Below are 24,226 nucleotides of genomic sequence, written 5' to 3'. Positions count from 1 at the left end.
CCTCAGAGCTGATTTGGCTGCTCTTTGTGTCCAACAGACAGTCACAGGTGCCTCAAGCCACCCATCCACACATGCAAATGAACATGCAGACTACCATAAAGGATCCCCCAAAAGACTATGGCTCTTTCTGCTTTGGAACCTGAGCTCATTCCTGACGTCTGTTTTCTTCCACAGCAGCGCAAGGTATTGGCACAGCCCCACAATGCAGGATTCTAGCAACTCCTTTGAATGATTATATATAACCACTTATTTATTTAACAGGTGGTCTTAGTCATAAATCCACGTACTCCATGAGAAATGTTGTTATCCCAAGCTTACCACAAAATACTTGGAAAATACTACGATAGAGCACATTTCTAGCACACAGTAGGATCAGAATGAGATAGACTGATCTGTTGGTCTGGATTACTACAGCTTTGCGATAATGGTGTTCTTCAGCTTCTGAAGAAAGAAGCCAAATAAGGTACTATTTAACAGTGCTATTGCTGTTAAAGGGTAAGTATGTAGAACTGATGAAAGAAATTACAAGTTAGAATTTAAGTAAAGAATGTTGAAGTACTTATAAAAACTAGAAAGCAATTAAATCTATTTATCAAACTATTGCAGTTTATATCTTCAAAAAGATCTTAACAGTAATAAAAACTGAGCAATGAAAATGAATCCATACCCAGACCATTTTAACACATTAATAGTTTTAAAACAATCAGAGAACCCATTGGTTTGTGCCAAACCTTAGTTGGCTTATGGTTTTCCCAGCTCAGCTACAGCTAATGAGTGACCTCTTGTGTTAGAAAATCTCTGGGTTGCTTGATTTTTCTTTATTTTTATATTAATCAAGTGCTTGTGAAGATGAACAGCCCTAAAAAACAATGTCCTATCTTTAGCCTCAAAGCAAATACAGCATGTAAGTAGGAGCAATACTAGTTTATTGTTCTATATTGCCCCGAATACTGTGCTTGAATCCTGTTATGGAGTAATTACCTCTGAAGATGAGAAAATAATTCATTCTTCATGAGAGGCCAACATAATTCAGTGTTGGTATCTTTCCCAAAACTGCCAGAATGGTTGATATTTTGATAGAGAAATTTGCTCACATGGAAATGGACTGAGATTTCCATTTGAAGTAAGCACCAAGCGCCCACCATACCAGAAGGCCTCTTGGTCCCTACCACTTTTGTCAATAGTTCCATTATCCTGAACGATTACCAATCAACTGAACAATCTTATCCTCTAAGTTTCCTTGTTTCATAATGACAGGGAATCGTTTTAATCCACATTAACAATGCAGTATTCTAAAAAGATTGGGTTTGAAGGAAAATCAGACATATTATTATTCAAATTATATAGTATATAAGGTAGAGATGTAGGAACCCATGAAAACGCCAATGTTAAGTATTCCCCTACCTGATTCTTTACCTACAGGATCCTAGCATTTCTCAGCAAACTGAACTATCTGTCCCTCACTTTGCTACTATCCTCTGCCCGTTTTAATATTACTGAAGGAATTTTTTTCCCCTAAATTTTCCCAAGCTTTGAACTGCAGTTCTACTCTAAAAACAGACTATGCAAAAATGGCATCTTCTTTCCCAACAGAGTTGTTTTCTGGGTGAATTCATAAATGCACCTACTGACATGACTGCATTTTAATCCCATGAGCTCTACAGAGTCATCAAGCTGAGACTGAGTTGGATTCTGTTCTTTCTTGTCCATCAGCAAAAAACTGGTTAGCAAGGTCAAATCATTTACATCTATAAAAACCCACTGCAGGTTAGTGTGAATGCACAAGTGCTCTTGAAAACATAATATGAAGAGTTGCAGAGGTTTAAATGAGGCCTGCAGAACCTCCATTACTGGTATGATGCACCAAATGGAAAGAACTGAACTGGACTCTTAAAACACAGGATGCTTTTGCACAGCTGGCAGCAAGAAAAAGACAATCTTTTTACTTGTCAACTGAGCACATCTGATGTAGAAAACAATGAGCAACAACATGGAACCCACCATTCCATTTTTACACTCAGTTTTCAGAGCAGAACAACATTTCAAGTATTGTTAAAGAAACCAAACAATTTTGGAATTATTCACAAGAACCACCCATCTCCCATAAGTCACCAGATAGGAGAAGCATTCAGGACTGCTAGTATTTAAAATTATTTTTTTGTTTGTTAAAGTGAGAGAATCCAAGACATAGTAGGAATAGTCAGCTCCCACTCAAAGAGAAAACTTTGTGCTGGAGATATCACTGCAGCCAAAGAGCCAGCCCAGGGACAAAAGTCTTCTTTTGGTTAAACAATATTGCAGTTTGTTTAAAAACGTGTTTATTTGATATCTCTTTAAAATAACGTTTAAAATGACGATATTATAGTGATGCTGAGAAGTGAGAGAGAAAAATAAGAACATTTTATAAAGGCACAATATTGTTTAAAAAGAATAAAATTAAATGAAAACAAATGTATTGTGCCCTCATGACAAGCTTCTGTGTTGGGCAGTTTTCTATGATGGTTGCAATTTCAGTAGCAGAGGGAAGCAGAGGGGAAAAACAGAAGAGACAACAGTACAATTAATGTGTTGGGGGTTAGGGGGAAGGAGGAGGACTAAAGTCCAGAGACACTGTCTGTTTCAGTATGCAGAATTACAGAGGAGTACAAGAAAGAGATTCTTGATCAAGGTATCGGTGAGGATAACAGACTTTGCATTAAAACACAATGGAGAAAAACATGGCATAATTTGAGGAGAAAAGAAACAGAAGGCAGAAAAAGAATCAAGACACATAACCAGCAACTAAATCAGAATGTGACTAAAATAGACACAGAGGATAAAAGCACCCCATGAAGCCCTATCCTAGAAAGATACTCCATGTGTTCTATCACTCTCAATGTTCTGTCTTTAGAACTTCAGCAATACTTTTATTGTTTGTCATACCAAAGTACTTTTTAATCTGAAGCAAAGAGCATGTGGGGAGTAGGTCCCACTAAGAAGTTGATTGTGATCCACAGCAAGAATAGAGGGTCAAGAACTTACAGCAAACAAGGTATGTTTTAAAATGACGAACGTGCTACATGTCTCTTACTCTGAATACCTGAGGTCACTGAGCACATAATTCTAAAGCCTTGAGTTCAGTAAGTGTTTGCAGCTTATTTTTCATTCTTTTTCACAACTATTAGAGTGCCAAGAAATTGGACAGTTTAATTGTTTCAACTAGGCATAGTTATTATTGCTCTAAATCAATGTCACCAAAGTTGTTTTTTAGAGACAGCTGAATACAATTTTCCTTTAAGGTCTGTGGACCCAGGTATAGGGTTGCCAGGTTTTCAACTGGAACACCCCATCGAAAAGGGACCCTGGTGGCTCTGGTCAACACAGCTGACCGGGCTGTTAAAAGTCCATTTGGCCACCTGCAGCGGGGCAGGCAGGCTGCCTGCTCATCTCCGCGTGGCTCCCTGAGGCAGATGGCATGTCCCTCTGGCTCCTAGGTACAAGAGTGGCAATGGGGACTCTGCGCGCTGCCCTGCCCCGAGTGCCAGTTCCACAGAGGCCACTGGCCAGGAACCCCCTGCCCCAGCCCGGAGCCCGCTCCCATATCCTGAAACCCTCATTTCTGGCCCCACTCCAGAGCCCGCACCCCCAGCTCAGAGCCCCTACTCCCTCCCATACCCCAACCCCCTGCCCCAGCCCGGAGTCCCATCCCACATTCCAACTGCCTTGGACCCACCCCCCCAACCCATCCTGTAGCCCAAACCCCACAACCCTGGCCCCACCTGAGATCCTGCACCCGCAGCTGGGGTCCTCACCCCTTCCTACACCCCAACCCCTGCTCCAGCCTGGTGAAAATGAGCGAGTGAGCGAGGGTAGGGGAGAGCGACCAACGGAGGGAGGGGGGATGGAGTGAGATGGGGTGTGGCCTCATAGAAGGGGCTGGACACAGGGTATAGCCTCAGGGAAGGGGCGGGTCAGGGGCCGGACAAGGGTGTTCGGTTTTCTGCAAATATAAAGTTGGCAACCCTACCTGGGTATAAGTTTGAGATTTTATACTACCTGCAATCCATAGCAGAACTATCACTGATCACAATGAAAGATTTACACTAAATTGCATTTACGGAATACCTATACTTTGAGTTATTATTTATTCAGTATTTTATTGTCAAATATGTAAGATCACTTGTCATTTCCACTGACCAGTGTGAACATGAAAGATTTTTTAAAAAATATTCTAATTGATAGAAATAAAAAATTGAAATAAATGGTTCAATGAATTGAAATAATGCTTTAACTTTCAGATTGCAAGATAAGAAATTATTCAGCCACCATAGAGAGAAATTTTTTTTAAAAATGGAAAAAGAATCACTTTGGTGGAACCTTTTTGGCCATTAGGTGTCACTCTTTACTTTCTGTGGCAGCATGGAAATCATGGGCCTAATTTTCCTCTCACTTATGCCAGTATAAATCAGTAGCAGTTCCAATAAAGTCTGTGGAGTTAAACTAGTATAACTGAGAGGAGAATCAGGTCCAAAGTACCATTTCTGCAGATTTGTAGTTAATACTTCTGTTAGACTTCCCATGATTAATAAAAACTTATTCATATAATATTAAGGTCCAAGTAGCTTTTGAATTTGTGCCGTCAAGTCTGGGCATAAAATGAGCACTAGCTTAGTCATATTTGGGCCTGATTTTGCTTTCCTTAAATTGATGCAAATCAGACTTAAATGTATTATAGTCAATGCAATTACACAGGTACCTGTCTGGCCTGATAGGCCATATTTCAAGTCTCTCCTGCAGTGATCTGTTATAATTCAGCCCTCGGAGACAAAACAGTACACACAAGTAGCACTATCTACATGGCCTGTTTCAATGCCCAGTAAATTCAGTGGGAGCCTCTCCACTGACTTCAACTAGAAACCGATCAGACCATTAGAGAAAGGTGGAGGTATGGCTCTGCCTCTTTGTTCTGTACAATAACAAGCGTGTTATCAGTGCCCAATAAATCATAGCATTGTCTAACCTACATACACCAAATTAGGTTTTTGTGGGAGCAGAGACTTCTTTGAAAGATTGGCACTGCCTGTCTAAAACTCAATCCATCGTAAGCTAATAAACTCAGATGCAATGATGGAGGGGGGGTCTGAACCAACCTGCAATTATAGCAAATTCCTAAAAATCAAACATCTGATGACAAAATGCAGTCACAGTAACGAAAGTCTTGATGAACTGAACAAAATTATCATAGTCTTTATTTTCTTTCATTTTGAATTTAGATAGTTGGCACAAGAAAAGTCACTTTTACCTTGTTATGTGTAAAGATTATCCGTAGTTCTGGCTTTATGATGCCATACGCCATCAAAAGATCTTGGATTTTTTTTAATTCCTCCTTACATTTTTTAACTGTTGAGTAAAACTGTTTTCTTACAGGAAGATTCTTAAACAGCTTCAGTGCAGCTACAGTTGTACCTGCAAGTGGGAAATAAAAGACCGTGAAGCTAACATGAAAAGTGTAGGACTGGTTGAATGTAAAGGAAAATAACCCCGCACTTGTGCTGAAAGAGGCTATTCTTCCATATAGGTGCATGCACATCGTTCTTATTAACATTAATTAGAATCATACGTGCATGAAGAGAAGGACATACTGCTACATTAGCATTCCCCTCCACAGCAAGCTGACTGCTAGATTTCACAGCTGTGCAAGCTAATCATGTCCTTCAACTGGAGCTATGCTCAAGCTACTTGACACCTACATTACACATTTTTTCCATTTCTGGCGAGCCACGAGGATTTACTGAATTAATCTTACTTTATGTTTTGATTTTTCTAGTTTCATCCATATCTCTTTCTCTGGTATTAGTTGACACCAATAAACTGAAGTTAAAATTTCATCTACAGTACATCTGCTCCAGTGCAGACCTACTAAACTCTCGCCATATGTCTAATCATAGCCTCTTCTAATACTGTAGCAAACTTTTCTACATCTTTCCCTAGCATCTGCCTATAATATACCTAAAATGAAAAGCAATCCCACAGATTTTTTTCTTGAAGCAAAAACCCATCTTCTGAAAATCAGCAATAAAATATACAAGTTAATAGTAAAGTTCACCTGAATAAGAAAAAAAAAAATCTTACTAATTAACTATAAACAAAAGGAAAAATGCAGCACTGCATTTCATTAAAGTTCTAAAGGAAAGCCTGCTTCAGAAAGTGCCGATTATATTTGCCACTGAATTAAGAGTAATACCTATGAAATCAACAGTGTAAAATCCAGACAAAAAGAAAAGTCACAGTTTATAAAGAGGTAAATTTGTCATATTATTTAATTATGAGGATATTTATATATCAACATCAGGTCATGATAATTATCTCTCATGTTTAATAGGATGCCACAAGGAAGACTTTTTATACCTGAACCAAATACAGAATTAAAAGCGTACTAAAATTAAGAGGTATTAAAAATCCCCGTCTTTGAAAAACAGCAAACAATTTAAAATATTAACAGGCAAACTGAAGGAGGCACTATCATATTTTACAAGAAAATTCTTAAGATTTAACTGTGCTGCTCTCTCAATTTAGCACACTCTATTTAAGCCCTGACTAAATTCCAGTCCTGCAATATGCTTCCTGGTATATATTATACCAACTTAAAGAGTCAGCCATTTAGAGTTGTAATATAAAAAGATGTGGTTTTGATTATGGTGTGATGACGTTTTCTTTCTTATAAACTGATTATAGCACACATCAGGTCTTAAATCAAACTAAAGGCTCATTCAACATGTGGTCAATCTAACTTGTATTTCTGAGCTACACAACAGACCAGAACATTCCACTTATGTGTCCACGAGGGTAGGGGAAAGGGTTGTAACCCCATTTAACACTTTAATGTAAGTATTATTCTCTGTTACCAGGTAAATTTACTCAAGTACCACTATTTTAACAACCGCATGCTAATAATTTTTATTTGTATTGGGGTAATGCCTAGATGCCAGGACACTACTAAGAGATGGTGCCTGCTTACATAGTTTATGTACAGTGTATATTAACTGACAAGGAGGGCTATTGGCCTACCCAATCCAATCAAGTATAATTAAAAAAATTAGCCTGTAAGAGGTATATAATTTTATCTTACATTAAAAATGTACTTAAATGAAGACTGAAGTACTCATATTTCAGCAGCAGTCAATCATTCAACAGCTCTGGTAAATATAAAGGCCAAGACAATACAGCTCTTATCTAAAGTTTGACTTCAGTGGGCTTTAGATCATAGATTATAAGGCCCAAAGGCACCACTGTGATCATGTAGTCTGGCCTCCTGCATAATACAGGCCACAGAATTCCCTGAATTGATTCCTGTTTAAACTAGAGCATATTTTTTAGAAAAACATTCAATCTTGATTGAAAAATTGCCAATGATAGAGACTCCATCATAATCCTTGGTGAATTGATTCAAGGTGAACTACCCTCTCTGTTAAAATTTATATTTTATTTCCAGTCTGATTTTGTCTAGTTTCAGCTTCTAGCCAGATCTTGTTATACCTCTGTCTGCTAGATTTAAGAGCCCATTATCAAATTTTTGTAACAAACTGTTTGCTCACGCCCAGCTTACCAGGTGATCCAGATCATTATCAATAACCTGTCCCCTTCAGTATTTATAATTCCCCCAATCTTTGGGTCATCTGCAAACTTTATCATAATGATTTTAGGTTTTCCTGCAGGTTATTGATAAAAATGTTAAATAATGTAGGGCCAAGAACCAAACCCTGCTGGATGCCACTAGAAACACACCTGCTCATTGATGATTCCCTATTTACAAGTACATTTTGAGACCTGTCAGTTAGCCAGTTTTCAATCTATTTAATGTGTGCCATGTTAATTTTGTATTGTTCTAGTTTTATAAACAATTTTGCAGTAACAAGTCAAACGCCTTACCGAAATCTAAGTATACTACATCAAACATTATTAGCTCATCAAAACCCAATACTGTTACTTTGGCAGGATCTATTTTTCCATAAACCCTGGTTGATTGGCATTAATTACATTACCCTATTTTAATTCTTTATTACTCAAGTCTCTTATCAGCTGCTTCATTATTTTGCCTGGGATCAGTCTCAGACTGACAGGTCTGTAATTACCTGGGTTGTCCCATTTACTCTTTTTAAGTACTGGCACAACACATTGCGGGACTTCCAGAGCAGGCATGGCTCCACTAATTAAGTGCCTGGACCCTGGAGAAGACGCACATGTAAGGTGAGGTGGTGGCCTTGGGGGAATAGGAGGTAGGTGGAAGGGGGCAGTGGTGTGAGAAGAGGGGGTGAGGGGAATTTGGGATGTGCAGAGAAAGAGGTAACTTTCCCAGCTCCAGGTCTGTGGCTGCTGGGGAGAGTCGGCCCTCCTTCCCAGTCTCAGCTCTGTGGCTGCTGCGGCGGCGGAGAGAGGGAGAGACACCCCCCCTTCGGCCCCAGCTTGGGAGAGAGGGAGAAATTCCCCCTCCTTCCCAGCCCCAGCTCGGGGGCTACTGCAGCAGGGGAGGGCATATCCATCACATCACAAAGGTAAGACTACTGATATTAAAATATGAGTTGTGTGCTTTTATTTGTATACCAAAAAATCCATTAATTATTAAGGGATTTTTTATACAGCGCTTTTACTCAAAGTGCTTTACAACAGTTAGCTAATGGTACAAGCAACATTTGGAAAGATCATTAAGTGGTCCACCGAGACCCTCAGCAATTTTCAAGTGGTCCACGAAAAAAGAAGTTTGAGAACCACTGAACTACATGATTAACAACATCATTCAACCCTCTTCTCCTCTACTTTCTCTCTCCAACTCTACTCAAGTGCAAATTCCACTCTCCCATATTACGGGTGAGATGGGTGGCTGGAAAATGGATCCCAGCAGATCCCACACTGCATGATTGGTTGTGCTCAACAGTCCCCATTATTTACACACCAGGTACATCAGGCAATATTAGGACCGTTCCTGTAATTGATGCGATGGTGGTTTTGCTTGAGCCCAGACAGATTAGGTCAATAAGATAGGTAGAATCCACAAGTACTGCATAAAAGTCCCTGAAGAGCTACATGTGGCTTGAAAGCCATAAACTGAGTATCTTAAGGCTAGAGAATTTATTTTCATTCCCTCCCTTCTTCAACCATATCTTATTATGATAATTTATATTACAGTGACACCTGGAAGCTCCCACCATATAAAAGATGCCCCAAACACCCCGCAATCTCATTTAGAGAAGGTGCAACAAGTGCGTGTAACAAACAAAAAACAGAGGGCATGAGGAAGGAGAAAAGGAGAATAGTAACAAGAATGTGTGTTTACAGAGGGCAAATAAATAAGATAAATGTCAGCATTCTATAATGGCCCCATACCTAATCATTACATGTTGGTAATTTCCTCTAAAGGCATCACAGTAGGTCTTGAGGAGACAAGAGTAGTTAGAGAACATTCTTCCCCAGTCACCTTAAGGCATGAAACAAAGACTGAAAATACTGTTGGAGAAGCAGACAGAAAGAGTGGTGGAGGCTGGTACTGTTGATGGAGGGCAGGAGGCAAAATGATAAGATACAAGTTGTGGTGGGCTTCCAAGGCAAGAATCACAAGCTCGTATTTTGACCCAGTAGAGAAAGGGATGTCAATGGAGGAACTCCAAATTGTGGGAGAAGACTAAGAATGACAGGCAGCAAAATAATCTTAACAGAAGTGTTCTGAATGGACTTGAGGGGAGAGAGGGAGGAAGGTCAGGGCAGAAGAGCCTACAACAGTCAAGTCAGGAGACAATACACTGGACACACATGGGAGTTCATTTTAAAAACTGAAGATGTGAAATGTGGGAGTCAAAGCTAGGGAGTCAAAATTCACATGGGAACTAAGAACAGCACTTCTATGTGCCCAAAAATTGAAAAGTGGACACAAAATATACATTTACTGCTAGAAAAGTTACCTGTTTGCCTTGCTCCTCCCAAGTTCTCTATCACCCCCCTGGTTTTTTAAAAAAATGTTCTCACTGACAATGCAAAACATGTTTGTGATCTAAAAGGCCCAAATCCAGCACCACTAGAGTCAATGGAAGTTTTGCCATTGACTTAATTGGGAACAGGATCAGACTAATGCAGGAAAACAGAAAGTGATGTGGAACGTTTTTATTTGAAGAGAGGTGCAAAAGAAGTCTCGACTAGCACATTTTTATTAGGTTTCAGTAGTAAGCCCTATCCTGTCTGATTTCTCTGGGATGCCAGTTTAGTCATCCAGTTTAGCCTTGAGCTGCTTGCATTTGCTTTTCTTACAAAGGCCCCTAGAGTTTTCTGCACTGACATTCCAACATTAATAAAATTAAAATGCAATAACTTCTGTAGTGTCTTTGCAATGTGGGATTTGGAACTCATACCATATAAATGCAGACATCCTGTTGTGCTATATCAAGTGTACCTGTAAAGCAACAATCCTTTATGATATCAACCAATCTCTTGTGCCTCCTTAATACAACACAATTGTTTTCTCATTACAAGGGTAGTAGAATTTCCAGGAACTCCAGCTTGACCACCCAACCTTTCTTTTGATAATTAGCTTTACTGAAAAGTTGGTGTACAGTATGTGAGAGATAAAACATGAAGTACAGATAATAAGAACATAAGCAGCAGAGAAAGATACCCTTTAGCACTAAAGAACTTTGTAAATATTTAAAATGTTTTGCTTCAAACTGCATTACACAGTGCAATAAAATTATCCTTGTCTGACTATCAATAAGACAATAGGTTATTGAACTTTATTACAAGACAACAAAGGGAAGAAGTTGTACACAGTCTGTGTCTCTGTGTAATTCATTGATAGAAACTTGCAGAGTTGACTTGTTTGAAGCAAGGGGAAATAAACTCTCCATCTACCTTTTGTTATCGGAGTTGATCCTCCAATCCAAAAGCAGATAGGAGTAGTAAACAGCAAACATCTTTCTGCTGGAGCAAAATATAGTTTATCTTTCACATCAGTTCCAGTGTAATCTACATATTCTGTACAAGGACAAAGGTCTACTGTGAAAAAGAAGGGAGAAGGAGGTGGCAAGTGGAAGGGTGCTGTCAATTCATCAGATAATTCACGTTTGTGTGTGTTTTACTACTCCTCAAGAAGAAAGAAAATTATGGCTCTTGTACTACTGAATGCACCTTTTCTGTATTCAGACAATTTATAACTCATTCACTGGTCTCAATCTCAGCCACGTATGAGCACCTGTGTATGGCTAAGAGGAGATCAGAAGTTCTCCAGTGCCCTGAGAACTTCCAAAACTTTGGAATTTAGAAAATAACTGATTATGCTATCTGTGAGTACGTTATCTAGCTTTTCAAATCATAAACAATTTAGCACAGCATACACAGGAAAGACATGGGCTAGACGTTCAGCTGAACTGAACTGCTTAACAATGCAGAGAGTTTCTGTGATAACTTCTTGGCTCGGTAAGAGACCTCTTTTCTCTTCCAGGTGCAACTGGATTTTTTTCCTGCTACAGATGGGGGAAAATCCCTTGTTCACTTCTCATCAGAGTCTGGAGAGATTAGTTTGTTTGTTCCTTGTGTGGGGCTGTGGGAGACTTTTCTGTTCTCATTACTGGAGGCCTCAGAGGTTTGTCTGCTTGTTTATACGCTGAGGCTGTAGGACACTCATTTGATTTGATTCTTGCAGGACTTCTGTGAGATTTACTAGTTTGCCTGCTCTCCTTTTGAGAATTACACATGTTCTGAGGTTGTGAGAGACTTTTCTCTCCCTATATACTTTCCACATATATAGCACTTTTCATTCTTAGATCTCAAGGCTCTTTACAAAAGGTGGATATTATTACATATTTTACAGGTGGGGAAAGCTTAAGGTACAAAATGTCCATGCTTTTGAGAATTTATCTCAAGTCACCTAGAGCCTGATTTCCAGAGGCTCGGAGAAGCAGCTGCTCCCCACTGACTTCAGTTGTAGTTGTGGATGCTCAACTATTCTGACAAGCAGGCCCACGTTGTTTCAAACAGGGTGACCACATGTCCTGATTTTATAGGGACAGTCCAGATTTTTGGGTCTTTTTCTTATATAGGTTCCTATTACCCCCCATCCCGTCCTGATTTTCCACATTTGCTGTCTGGTCACCCTAGTTTCAAGATAGACACCCAGAGTTCTAGACACCTAAAATTACAGAACTTTTAAAAAATTGTTGACCTAAGCGACTGAAGTCACTCTGTTCTTCTGACTCACAACCCTGTGTTTGTTCCACAGCTTTCCACTGCTGGAATAGTGGGACAGACTCTGGCTTGCTGCTACACCACCCAGACCATTAAAAGCTTTTTAAAAAAGAACAGTTTAGCCATGGCAGAGAAGAGACTTGTAGGAATTCTGCTTTGTGCCCAGTAGTATCATCTGCCAGAAACCCTTCACAGGATTACCTTTAACAAAATTTCCCAAATACAGTGTTGATGGCTATTCATGTTGTAAAAGAGAGATCTGAAGTTCAAAGCTTTCGTCCCATATGTTTAAAAAATAGTTACAAGGCTAGGAAATAAAGGAAATCTTTGGTTCATGCATGCACAATACATTGTGAACTAACAACACAGCATGTCTTCACAAGACTGAACATTTCCCAACACACGAAGAAAAAGCACTTGGAAGACCAGGAATATGCAACAGCACCACTTGCTGACAACTGCCATAACAACAGGAATATAAGAAGGAACCTGGAAAATTAAAGATGGTAACTGGTGTTTGAGATCTCACTGAGTCACTTCTTAAAACCAAGGACCAGACTCAAATCTCTGTGACTGTTTTACACCAGCATAACAGAGATCAGAATCTGACCTTACATCTGAGTCATTATCACACATAGATACAGTTGCTCACATCTCAGCCAGGTACTCTGGCCCCAGCAGGAATAACAATGAAGAATTAAAAGAAAGCTGTGTGTAGACGCAGTGGTGGTTGGAGAGACAACTGTGCGAGAAATCAGAGTTTGCTCTCTGCCTGGGTCTCTGATTAGAATCAGTTCTTGAGGCAGAATTGCTCTCTCTGAGCCTGTCATTTGGTGTTGGGCTAAGGTTCCTGAAATAAGGATTTCCCTGCATAGCATTTGACCACTTCTGCTCCCAGGGGTGTATGTGCATAAATAAAACAAGTTACACTTAGCATATAGTCAGACTCCATGTCACAGATTTCCCCCCCCCCCACCACTAGGATGCCAACTTGCAAGGCCCTGGACACCTGATATTGCTTGGTAGACTGGCAGTGCTGGTGTCAGAACAGGGCATTGGTGTTGGAGGAAGGGACAATACTACTCTTCTATGACTTATACTTCTTAATGATGATCCTTAGTCTGAAATTCTCACTGCAAAACAGCATATTTTTAAATGGAGATTTATGAATTACTGACTCAGTTCTTGTGGACATCTCAGAAATTAGTGCCAAATGTTACCTCTTATTGAATGCCATCTGTTCCCCTCTGCTATATGGCAGAAAAGAGAGAAAACATGTTACTGGTGTGGAAATGAGACCACAAAGCTGTGCAGAGAGGGAAAGCAGCTATGCAGCATGCTCTCCCCCCTCCTCCATTGCATGGCTGACAACCACTCTATGCTGAAAACATCCCATTTGAACACTCCAAGAAAATCAGAGGCACAGAGTCATATCAGCCACTCTGCACAGTATGGTAACAGGGAAAAACGTGTAATGTTCATAACAAATTTATAGGCAAATTAATATTGAGTATGTCAACATTATCTCTCACTGTGCAACACAACACTGAAGAGACCACCTCCCAGTGCTTAATTTGTAACGAATGAGGTGACGGGGCTCAAGCAATTTTTCTACTTTCATAACTGACATGGCAAATCTGAAGTGCCAGGGCTATGAACTGCCAAACCTAGAGGTGCCTGGGCTCAGCCCTGGCAAGCCCCAGCACGAATTAAGCATTGCCACCTCCATATCATGGCTGTGTTGAAAGTCACTGGCAACACAGAATATGAGCCTACCAATTTACCAGTGACTGGGGTGCTGGGACATCTACAGAAGGATTTTACTGGTGTGTGTGGATAATTAAGGCCTTGCACTCTCTGTTCACTGTGGTATCTAAGTGCTCCTATCCTCTTTTTAACAGATTTAATAATTTTATTAAGATGATGTTAAAATAAAAAAAAAGTAGAAGTTCCTGTGTAGAAGTTTCTGGTTATCAGGGAATAAGGTACAGATTATCAAGGGGTGCAAAATTCGGTTTAGGATCGGATGGCATAAGGAATACATAATCTGCAATATCCCCGATTGGGGGTAAAAGGTTAATGGGTCAAAGTACAGACACTGAAATATGAGGGTATGTTGTTCATATAATGGCTATGTTCAAGTGTCGAGTATAATGAGTGGATACGATGATGAGGATGGATTTACCCTCATTTGGTGAGATTTAATGTTCAGTGAGTTTATGGTTCCAGTTCATATCGTCCAATGGAAAAAGTCTCTCGGTCCCTTTCTCATAGTTGATGCACGATGTCGTTCCGGCTCACACCTCCTGGTATTGTCGGTGGCCAGTGATGTGTTCGATGTAGATGTCCCTGGACCATCGGATGGTGTCTGAGACCGTGAGGCACCGCATGAGCCGTGCATAGCTTCTACAACCCTCCCAGCCTCACTGATTTGCTTTTCAGCTCACAGAACCCTATAGATCGTCTCAAGTCCCCAGGGTTTCCCTTCTATTGGTTTTTGCACAGAAAGTGGCGATATGGCTGCTAGAGATTATCATATAGGAGCGAGGCACCTGTAAGTATTTTACTTCGGTTTCTCTTCAGCACAACTGCTCAATTTGGATGTGCATGGGTGGGTATCAGAGTAGGATATATAAGCGAAAAACCTCCAAATCTCACCAATTGTTCTTATAAGGAGAAACACAAAACATCACAATAAGCATACCTTACCTTGCCCAAGATGAGAAGGCTTCTGAGAAGTTACATGCCCACTGCTATCCAAGATGTACTGAGTGCTAAAATCATCAGCAGCTGTCTTTGTTGTGATCAAAACCTGGAAATAAAGAACCTCAAGTCAATCAAGGATTTCAAAAGTTCAAAATGGTCTGAAGACATTAGGTATGTTCTGAGATGATTCTCAGCATCAAGTTACTTTAACAAAAAAGAACAAAAATAATTTTATAAAAGTCTGTTTTTTCTTCCATGAACATCATCCTAATGACAAAAATACTTCACAATACACTGATTTTCTAAACCATGATTAAAAACTGCAGATTTCTACTTCTTTTTCCTAGGTGCCAGTATACGACATAAAGAATAGCTTTTTTAACAATGTCTATAATAATATACTTTTCTAAACTGACTTTTTGAGCTTAAATTTATTTAAACAAGATTTTAAAAAATTCTGTTCTTCGTGAGAGAAAACATAAGGTGTATCACAAGTGTTCTTTTAGAATAACTGTTTCTTCATAAGTAATTCCAAAATGCAGTCATCACCATTATCATTATTTTCTGCCCTGATAATTTCTTTCAGTAGTAAAGTGAATGGTTTGGGTGATACCCAAAGCCCCTCTTCCAAAATCAAGAGTACGTCAACAGTCCAATAACATATGAAATAATTGCTTTCAGATATTAATAAACTGAATTATAATGCAACTTCAAGTTTTTAAATGATCTGCATGGACGGTATCAAGGTTATCAGAAGTAACCTAGAGACCTTTATTAAAAAAAAATTACATTAACTTCATATAGGAATAATTCTGAATGCAGATACACCTCTTGAGTGAAAAACAGCTACTTGTTTAACAGCATACAGCAATAATACATATCAGTTTAGGTCAGGAAGTGAAGAACCTTAGAAATATATGGCGGCAAGAGAATTAAGGAAGTCATTTAGTCCATTCCCCCCCATACTGAGGCAGAATTAAATATACCTAGACTGTCCCTGACAGATGTTTGTCTAATCTGTTCTTTAAAAGCTCCAAGGACAGCGATTCCACAACTTCCTTAGGTATAACTGAACTCCATGAAGATGTAGTGACTAGGGTGTCCATGTGAAAAACAGACCTTCCCAGCCATTAGTGGTCATGGTCAGCCCTGGCCCTTGTTTCCCAGTCGTCTCAGCAGGGAGACTATGGGTAGCCCCAGGATTCTGGGCTGGGCTTGAACCTATGTTGTCCAGGTTTCCCTCTGAAACTTTCCAAGACCTTTCAAGGGTGGCTGGTTCACACCCAAAGTTTGGCAACTCTGATGCTAATCCCCCCTGCTAGGCCTCCCCTCTGACCCTCAAGCTGCTTCACCCTAGGTGCCCTTGATGCAGCCTCAGAAACCATATAATTCTTCATCAGCTGAACCGTCTCAGTGAGCGTCTTGTGTCAGTGTTTCAGTATGCCATCTCTTCCTGCAACCGGGAGTATCTGCACAAACTACCAGCGTACATTCAGTGATCTGAATGCTGGTCCAGGTTTCCAGGTTCAGCCACCTCCAGCATAGCTCCCTCAATTTCTGGGCAATCACACAGCGTCAGGCTCTTGGGAGATACTTTTCCTCCCAGAACTACAGGTCGCCTGCTCTCCTCCACGGCTCTGTGAACCACCATTGCCACCCATTTGAAGGTCACAGAATCATAGAATATCAGGGTTGGAAGGGACCTCAGGAGGTCACCTAGTCCAACCCCCTGCTCAAAGCAGGACCGATCCCCAATTAAATCATCCCAGCCAGGGCTTTGTCAAGCCTGACCTTAAAAACTTCTAAGGAAGGAGATTCTACCACTTCCCTAGGTAACGCATTCCAGTGTTTCACCACCCTCCTAGTGAAAAAGTTTTTCCTAATATCCAACCTAAATCTCCCCCACTGCAACTTGAGACCATTACTCCTTGTCCTGTCATCCACTACCACTGAGAATAGTCTAGATCCATCTTCTTTGGAACCACCTTTCAGGTAGTTGAAAGCAGCTATCAAATCCCCCCTCATTCTTCTCTTCTGTAGACTAAACAATCCCAGTTCCCTCAGCCTCTCCTCATAAGTCATGTGTTCCAGTCCCCTACTCATTTTTGTTGCCCTCCACTGGACTCTCTCCAATTTTTCCACATCCTTCTTGTAGTGTGGGGCCCAAAACTGGACACAGTACTCCAGATGAGGCCTCACCAACGTCGAATAGAGGGGAACGATCACATTCCTCAATCTGCTGGCAATGCCCCTACTTATACATCCCAAAATGCCATTGGCCTTCTTGGCAACAACGGCACACTGTTGACTCATATTCAGCTTCCTGTCCACTGTAACCTCTAGGTCCTTTTCTGCAGAACTGCTGCCTAGCCATTCGGTCCCTAGTCTGTAGCGGTGCATTGGATTGTTCCATCCTAAGTGCAGGACTCTGCACTTGTCCTTGTTGAACCTCATCAGATTTCTTTTGGCCCAATCCTCCAATTTGTCTAGGTCCCTCTGTATCCTATCCCTACCCTCCAGCGTATCTACCACTCCTCCCAGTTTAGTGTCGTCTGCAAACTTGCCGAGGGTGAAATCCACACCATCCTCCAGATCATTTATGAAGATATTGAACAAAACCGGCCCCAGGACCGACCCTTGGAGCACTCCGCTTGATACTGGCTGCCAACTAGACACGGAGCCATTGATCAGTACGCGCTGAGCCCGACAATCTAGCCAACTTTCTACCCACCTTATAGTGCATTCATCCAGCCCATACTACTTTAACTTGCTGAAAAGAATACTGTGGGAGACAGTGTCAGAAGCTTTGCTAAAGTCAAGAAACACCACATCCACTGCTTTCCTTTCATCCACAGAACCAGTTATCTCGTCATAGAAGGCAATTAGATTAGTCAGGCATGACTTGCCCTTGGTGAATCCACCAAGGTCACAAGGAAGCCCTCTGGATCATCCTCTGGGCCCATCTTAGTGAGTTGCACCAGCATGGCTGTTGTTCCCATGAGCCCCAGATAGGAATTCCCTTCCCCACCCTGACTCCAAGCAGTTGCACTGGGGTCACAACTTGTTGAACCAACTGTTGCTCCTGCTCCTAACCACCTTGCTCATGGACCAGCTGCTGCTGTTGGGCTGTCATCTGTTGCGGGAACTGTTGCTGTTGGTTCTGAGCCATCTGTTTCAACACTCACTCCAGGCACACGTTGTCCCCAGTAAGTAAAACTCCTGCTTCCCACCTTGGTATACTTGATGATCCAGGTCACTCAAATCTCCCCCTTCTGCAAGGTTAGATCACGCCCACATTCCCCACCATATGTGACCATGCTCTTCAGCGTCTAAGACAAACTACTGGGCAGACTTCAGTAGGGTGCAAAGGTCCTTACTGAAGTAGTTCCCCACACCATCCTAGGCAGGGGTTCCCCACAACAGTCTCCTTAAGCCCTGCAGGCCTGTCCAAAACAGTACAGACAATCCAAAAGTCCTTCTTGTAGTAAAACAAAGAAATAACCCCCAAAATAAACTCCATATTCCTGTGCCAGGCCTACCTTCCACTGGAAGGCTCTGGCAGTCTGCAGTCTCTACAGAGGTTCTGAGGAAGTCCTTTCCTTAGGGAGGAAAGGACGGGAGGTCTGTTCTCCTCCCTCATCAGCCCACTACTGAGCTATTCTCTTCCAGTTTAACTGCCCATTCATTTCCTTACAGGGAGTGTAAGAGTAGTGGGCCAGGGCTGGGCAAGCCCAGAGCAGCTCATTAACCCTTTCTGGCTTAGTGAGGGGCTGGTGTACCCACCACACTTACATACGACACTCCTGGTCATACATCCCAGAAGGACATCTGCCTTTTTCACAACTGTTGGCTCATGTTCAATTTGTCATTCTTTATACACTCCCCCCAAATCCTTTTCTGCAGTACTACTGCCAAGCACATATTCCTCTTTTCATAGTTGTGCATTTGCTTTTTCCGACTAAGTGTAGTGCTGTGCACATAAATTTCATCTTGTTGTTTTCAAGACCAATTCTCCAATGTATAGAGGTAATTTTGAATTCTAATCCTGTCCTCCAAAGATCTTGCAACCCCGCTCAGTGTCATCCACAAATTTTATAAACATACTCTCCATCATCCAACTCATTAGTGAAAATTCTGAATAGAATCATACAAAGGACAGATGTCTGTGGGACCCCTCTTGATATGTCCTCCCAGCTTAATAGTGAATCATCGATAACCACTCTTTGAGTAGTCTTTCAACCAGTTATGCACCCACTTTATAGTCATTTAATCTCGACTATATTTCCCTTATTTGTTTATGAGAATGTCATGTGGGACTATGTCCAAAGCCTTACCAAAGTCTAGATATATCACATCTCCTCTTTCCACCCATCCATTACGTTGGTTACCCTGTCAAAAGGAGGAAATTAGATTGGTCTGACATGATCTGTTCTGGAAAAATCCATGCTGGCTATGATTTATCACCTTCTAGGTTTAATAATTTGTTCCAGTATCTTTCTGAGTATCGAAGTTAGGCTGACTGGCCTATATTCCTGGATGCTCCTTTTTCCCCTTAGGTTTGCCTTTCTTCAGTTCTCTGGGACCTCACAAGTCCTCCAAGAGTTCTCAAAGATAATTGCTAATGGTTAACTACAGGCAGCAAATTAGGTAGGCAGACTGCAATTACAAACACCACTAGTATTTAAGTAATGTAATTGCTGATGCTGAGACCAGTACTTAAGACATTAGTGTCAACTCTGCTCTCTTTTGAAATGTACAATGGGGCTTTTTAATGTCCACAGAAGATGACATCTTGGTTTGACATCTCATCTGAAAGACATCACCTACAACAGCATAGTGCCCCGCATCACCAGGCTAGATCATTGGTTCAGTGTCTTCTCAGAAGGAGACCATAATCCAGCCAAACAGCAGCACTTTCTGAAGCACCTGGGCTTTCTTTAGGAATTTTCCATATAAATTCTGGACCTAACTCTGCCTAGTTTCTAGTATGATCAAGACCAAAGCTTCATGGATGCATACACTCCCACACTCAAACCTCACTCTTGTAGTCCATCGTTTCAGTGAAAAGTAACTGTCATGGGAGGTCATGATTGTCCTGTGGCTAGTTTGGGCCTATCCCAGAGACTTTTGAAGGTAGAGATGGAAAACTTGAACTCGACGCAGTATGCAGGTGGGAAGAAAGTGCACAGAAAAGCAATGGGACGATGTGCTCTCAACGCTTTGTACTGCTTAGTAGACTGATTGTTGTATTTTGAAAACAGAGCATTTTTGCGGTAAGCAGCTTCATTCCTAGATAGTAGTGCACTGCAGTGCTCAGTTGTAATGGTCATAAATACATGGATCACTGTGACCAGCTGAGAGTGTAGGCTCCTGGCTATTCAAAGGCGAAACAAGGTGTTTTTGCAGCCATAGATATTTGAATAGCCAGGAACAATGAGGAGTCCAACCAGATCTCACAACTGCAGATCACATTGATAATTTAAAGGCAATTGATGTAAGAACAGCAAGATTGAATGATGAATGAGAGAATTCCGGAGTGCCTCCGTACACTGGAGTCAAAGGAAAGGATCAGGGCACAGTGCAAATAGTTGCCTCCCCAATTGAGGCAAGAAAGTGAAACACAACCAACTACCAAACTGATCTGATAAGGAGCCAATGACTGATCCCAAAGTGAATTCAAAATGAGCAAGCTTTGCAGCTTTGTGGCTTCACTGTAGCGGAAGAACCAGCAGAGAGATATCAAACTCTCCAAATTCTACATTTAAAAATAAAAGCCAGCATTCTACTGTGAGGTTGTGGGCACAACCTAAAGTCCTCACATTTATATTTTGTAATTGTTTAAGAGAGCAAGAAAGTCTGACACATCTCACCTCAGATATGCAGCAAATTGATCCCAAGGCTTCACCACGAAAGCCATAGGTTGTCAAGCTTTCAAGATCCTCCGGACAGCTTATTTTTGAGGTATAATGCTTAACTGCCATAACTGGAACATCAGCAGCTTTGATGCCATCACCATTGTCTCGCACCTCTATTTTATCAAACCCATAATTCTCCTAAAAAGAGTAATAATATCATCAATCACAAAAATACATCTCAAATGAAAAATTAGATACTATATAGAATGGTTACTCCACATGTATTGAAGTAGTTAAGGGTCCAGTCCTTTAGTCCTTAAAATAGGCAAAATTCTGACATTTCCATGTGGAGAGACTGCAGCACATATGTGCACATAACTTATCTATACAAACTTGTACAGAGCAAAAATGAAACAGTTAAGTAATTTTATGCTGTTCCAAAACAAGTAATATATTAAACTATGTAGTTCTACTATTACAGTATGGGCTAACACACTAAAAGTATTTCAAAATCTAGCTCATGACTTTATAAAACATAAACTGAGAAAAAGATCAGTAACTGAAATGTTAAAGACGGTTCATTCTTGTTTCATCTTCCCTCCCTTTTACAAAGGGAAATGCATGTTTTGTTAATGTATTCCACTTTATCTAATCATCACAGGCTAGATTCTGCACACATTAAAGGAACTGGGACCTATGTTACCAAATCTATAAGAAGGATCTGCAAGGATTTTTTAAAATGACATCTGTGTACTTTTTTGCTTCTTTATGGGATATAGAGAAGGTCTGGATGTTGGGGAGGGGAGGGGGAGGCAAAGGTTACATTTCTGTTTTGCTCATCTCTTCACCTTAGAGACATCAAGAATATGAAGTCAGCTCTCCCTCTGCTTTTAATGGGGGACCTATGAGAGGTATCTGTGATATTTACTATAACCTCTGGCAACTTTAATTGAAAGGGGCAAGGATGTTGAATCTTGAACAAAAGCTTGCTTTATTCAAAACATTAATCATGGGATTTATATTGGTGTTAATAAAAACAAAAACACTAACAATCTGACTACAAATCCATACTCCTCTCATTGTTCAACATTCATACCCTTTGCTTTTATGAGATTACCATTTCACTAGTTCTCCTGTCATCACAGAGTAGTCCATCTTACACCAAACCTGATGTTCTGCGTAAGTGGCCAGAGGAGTGGCAGTGGGGACTTAAAGTTTCAGGCTTTCTTTATAGATCAGAAAGAAACTTTTTTTTCCTTTTGTAGGTTGTCTTTAATGAAAAAATTTTTTTTTTAAAAGAATGAACAGTGGATCGTGCTGTACAATTTTTTGTCAAAATGATGCCTTAAATACACTCAAATAAGTCCAATATGATAGATTCAAAAGACTTGCTAAATATCCCTCTAAATGGCAGATGGCCCTTCAAACAAACAGGACTGAACATATATATAGTTTTCTTGCTGGGAGAAGTTTTTCCACTATTTTAATTTTGAGATGACAAATATTAACATCTAACAAAAAAAAATATTAAAAAGATGCAGGTCTAAAATCATAAATAACTAAACCAAGATGGCTAAATTAAAGAAGGAGCTTAAATGAGAGGAACCACGTGACTCAGGGGCGTTGTAACAAAGTTTTGCTGTTTGCTGTACTGTAATTTGGATATAACAAAACAAAATGTTATAATGCAGGTTACTCAAACCACAAGCAAGGAGATTCACAGTCAAAGAACAACAGGATCTCTAACTCAACCTGTTTCTCCCATTTATTGAATGGCTCTCTGAACAGATTATGATCTAATATAAAAGAGTACACAGCACAACAGGTTGAGTTAAAACTAGTGTGATAATTTTAAAAGAAATTAGCACTGATAAGCTACAATATCTTGGCTCAGCACTTCCCATACTGGTTCATAGACCATGTGGTCCACAGAACAATTGCCTGTGGTCTACGAAAGCTCACTGGCTGAATAGTACTGACTTTTCCCTTGTTTCGAGCTGTTAAAATGCACTGAAGACATTTCTAGCACTACTTTTCCATGTAAACAATTGCCATAAGTGCCACAGGGATGTTATGCAATCCTAAAATGGGAGGGAAGGTATCCAAAAACAATCTCTTTATTGAGATATTGTCTGCACTAAGGAACAATTTAAGAACCCCTGAATTGGAATTATTATATAATTATATCTATAAAAACAAATGGGCACATCAGGTTTTAGAATCCCTGTTTCCTTAGGTTTCAGAGTAACAGCCGTGTTAGTCTGTATTCGCAAAAAGAAAAGGAGTACTTGTGGCACCTTAGAGACTAACCAATTTATTTGAGCATAAGCTTTCGTGAGCTACAGCTCACTTCATTCCCCACTGTATTTTCCTCTGCATGCATCCGATGAAGTGAGTTGTAGCTCATGAAAGCTTATGCTCAAATAAATTGGTTAGTCTCTAAGGTGCCACAAGTACTCCTTTTCTTTTTGTTTCCTTAGGGTGAATGGTACTGGTGCTTTCTCCCAGTGAGAACTGATATTTTTGCCAATAATTCAGTTAGTCTGGATCTCCTACTACAAAGCTAACTGACAGGTTTCAGAGTAGCAGCCATATTAGTCTGTATCCGCAAAAAGAAAAGGAGGACTTGTGGCACCTTAGAGACTAACAAATTTATTTGAGCATAAGCTTTCATGAGCTACATCTCACTTCATCGGATGCATGCAGAGGAAAATACAGTGGGGAGATTTTATATACACAGAGAACATGAAACAATGGGTGTTACCATACACGCTGTAACAAGAGTGATCAGGTAAGGTGAGCTATTACCAGCAGGAGAGCGGGGGGTGGGGGGCTTTTTGTAGTGATAATCAAGGTGGGCCATTTTCAGCAGTTGACAAGAACGTCTGAGGAACGGGGGGGGGGGGGGAAAGAGAGATAAACATGGGGAAATAGTTTTACTTTGTGTAATGACACATCCACTCCCAGTCTTTATTCAAGCCAAAGTTAATTGTATCCAGTTTGCAAAATTAATTCCAATTCAGCAGCCTCTCGTTGGAGTCTGTTTTTGAAGTTTTGTTGTTGAAGAATTGCCACTTTTAGGTCTGTAATCGAGTGACCAAAGAGACTGAAGTATTCTCCGACTGGTTTTTGAATGTTATAATTCTTGACGTCTGATTTGTGTCCATTTATTCTTTTACGTAGAGACTGTCCAGTTTGGCCAACGTACATGGCAGAGGGGGATTGCTGGCACATTATTAGTATCATTAGTAATTAGTAATATCATTAGTATTAGTAATTAATTAGTTATTAGTATTAGTAACTAGATATTAGTAATATCATTAGTAAGACCGCCATTACCTTATTAATTCCGTATCATTCCCATGCTTCCCCATTGTGAGCAACATTATCTGATTTATATTAATTCTTTTTTGTTATATCTGACACACTCTAACCTGTTCATCTTGGTTTCCATTTCTTTG

General features: G+C 40.4%; 1 protein-coding gene across 11 annotated transcripts in view; it reads right to left on the bottom strand.

The window, feature by feature from the left end:
- PMS1 (PMS1 homolog 1, mismatch repair system component) overlaps positions 1-24,226 on the bottom strand; it is an 85,764-nt gene that overhangs the window by 52,456 nt on the left and 9,082 nt on the right. For 8 of the 11 annotated variants that reach the window (XR_005227270.2, XM_043525608.1, XM_037912043.2 and 5 more), the window contains exons 3-5: positions 20,781-20,963; positions 14,914-15,016; positions 5,282-5,445 (exon numbers count right to left, since the gene is read on the bottom strand). Coding sequence is in view for 8 of the 11 variants with exons in the window: in XM_043525608.1 (XP_043381543.1) it covers positions 5,282-5,445; positions 14,914-15,016; positions 20,781-20,963 (450 nt within the window). In the remaining 3 variants the exon portion in view is untranslated. Of the gene's footprint in view, positions 1-5,281; positions 5,446-14,913; positions 15,017-20,780; positions 20,964-21,882; positions 22,036-24,226 lie in introns of those variants that run through there. The other 3 variants (XM_037912045.2, XR_005227271.2, XM_037912046.1) reach the window with 3 other exon arrangements.

Source organism: Chelonia mydas, chromosome 11 (genome assembly GCF_015237465.2).
Source record: "Chelonia mydas isolate rCheMyd1 chromosome 11, rCheMyd1.pri.v2, whole genome shotgun sequence".
Lineage (NCBI taxonomy): Eukaryota > Metazoa > Chordata > Testudines > Cheloniidae > Chelonia > Chelonia mydas.
This window is presented reverse-complemented; position numbering and strand designations above follow the sequence as displayed.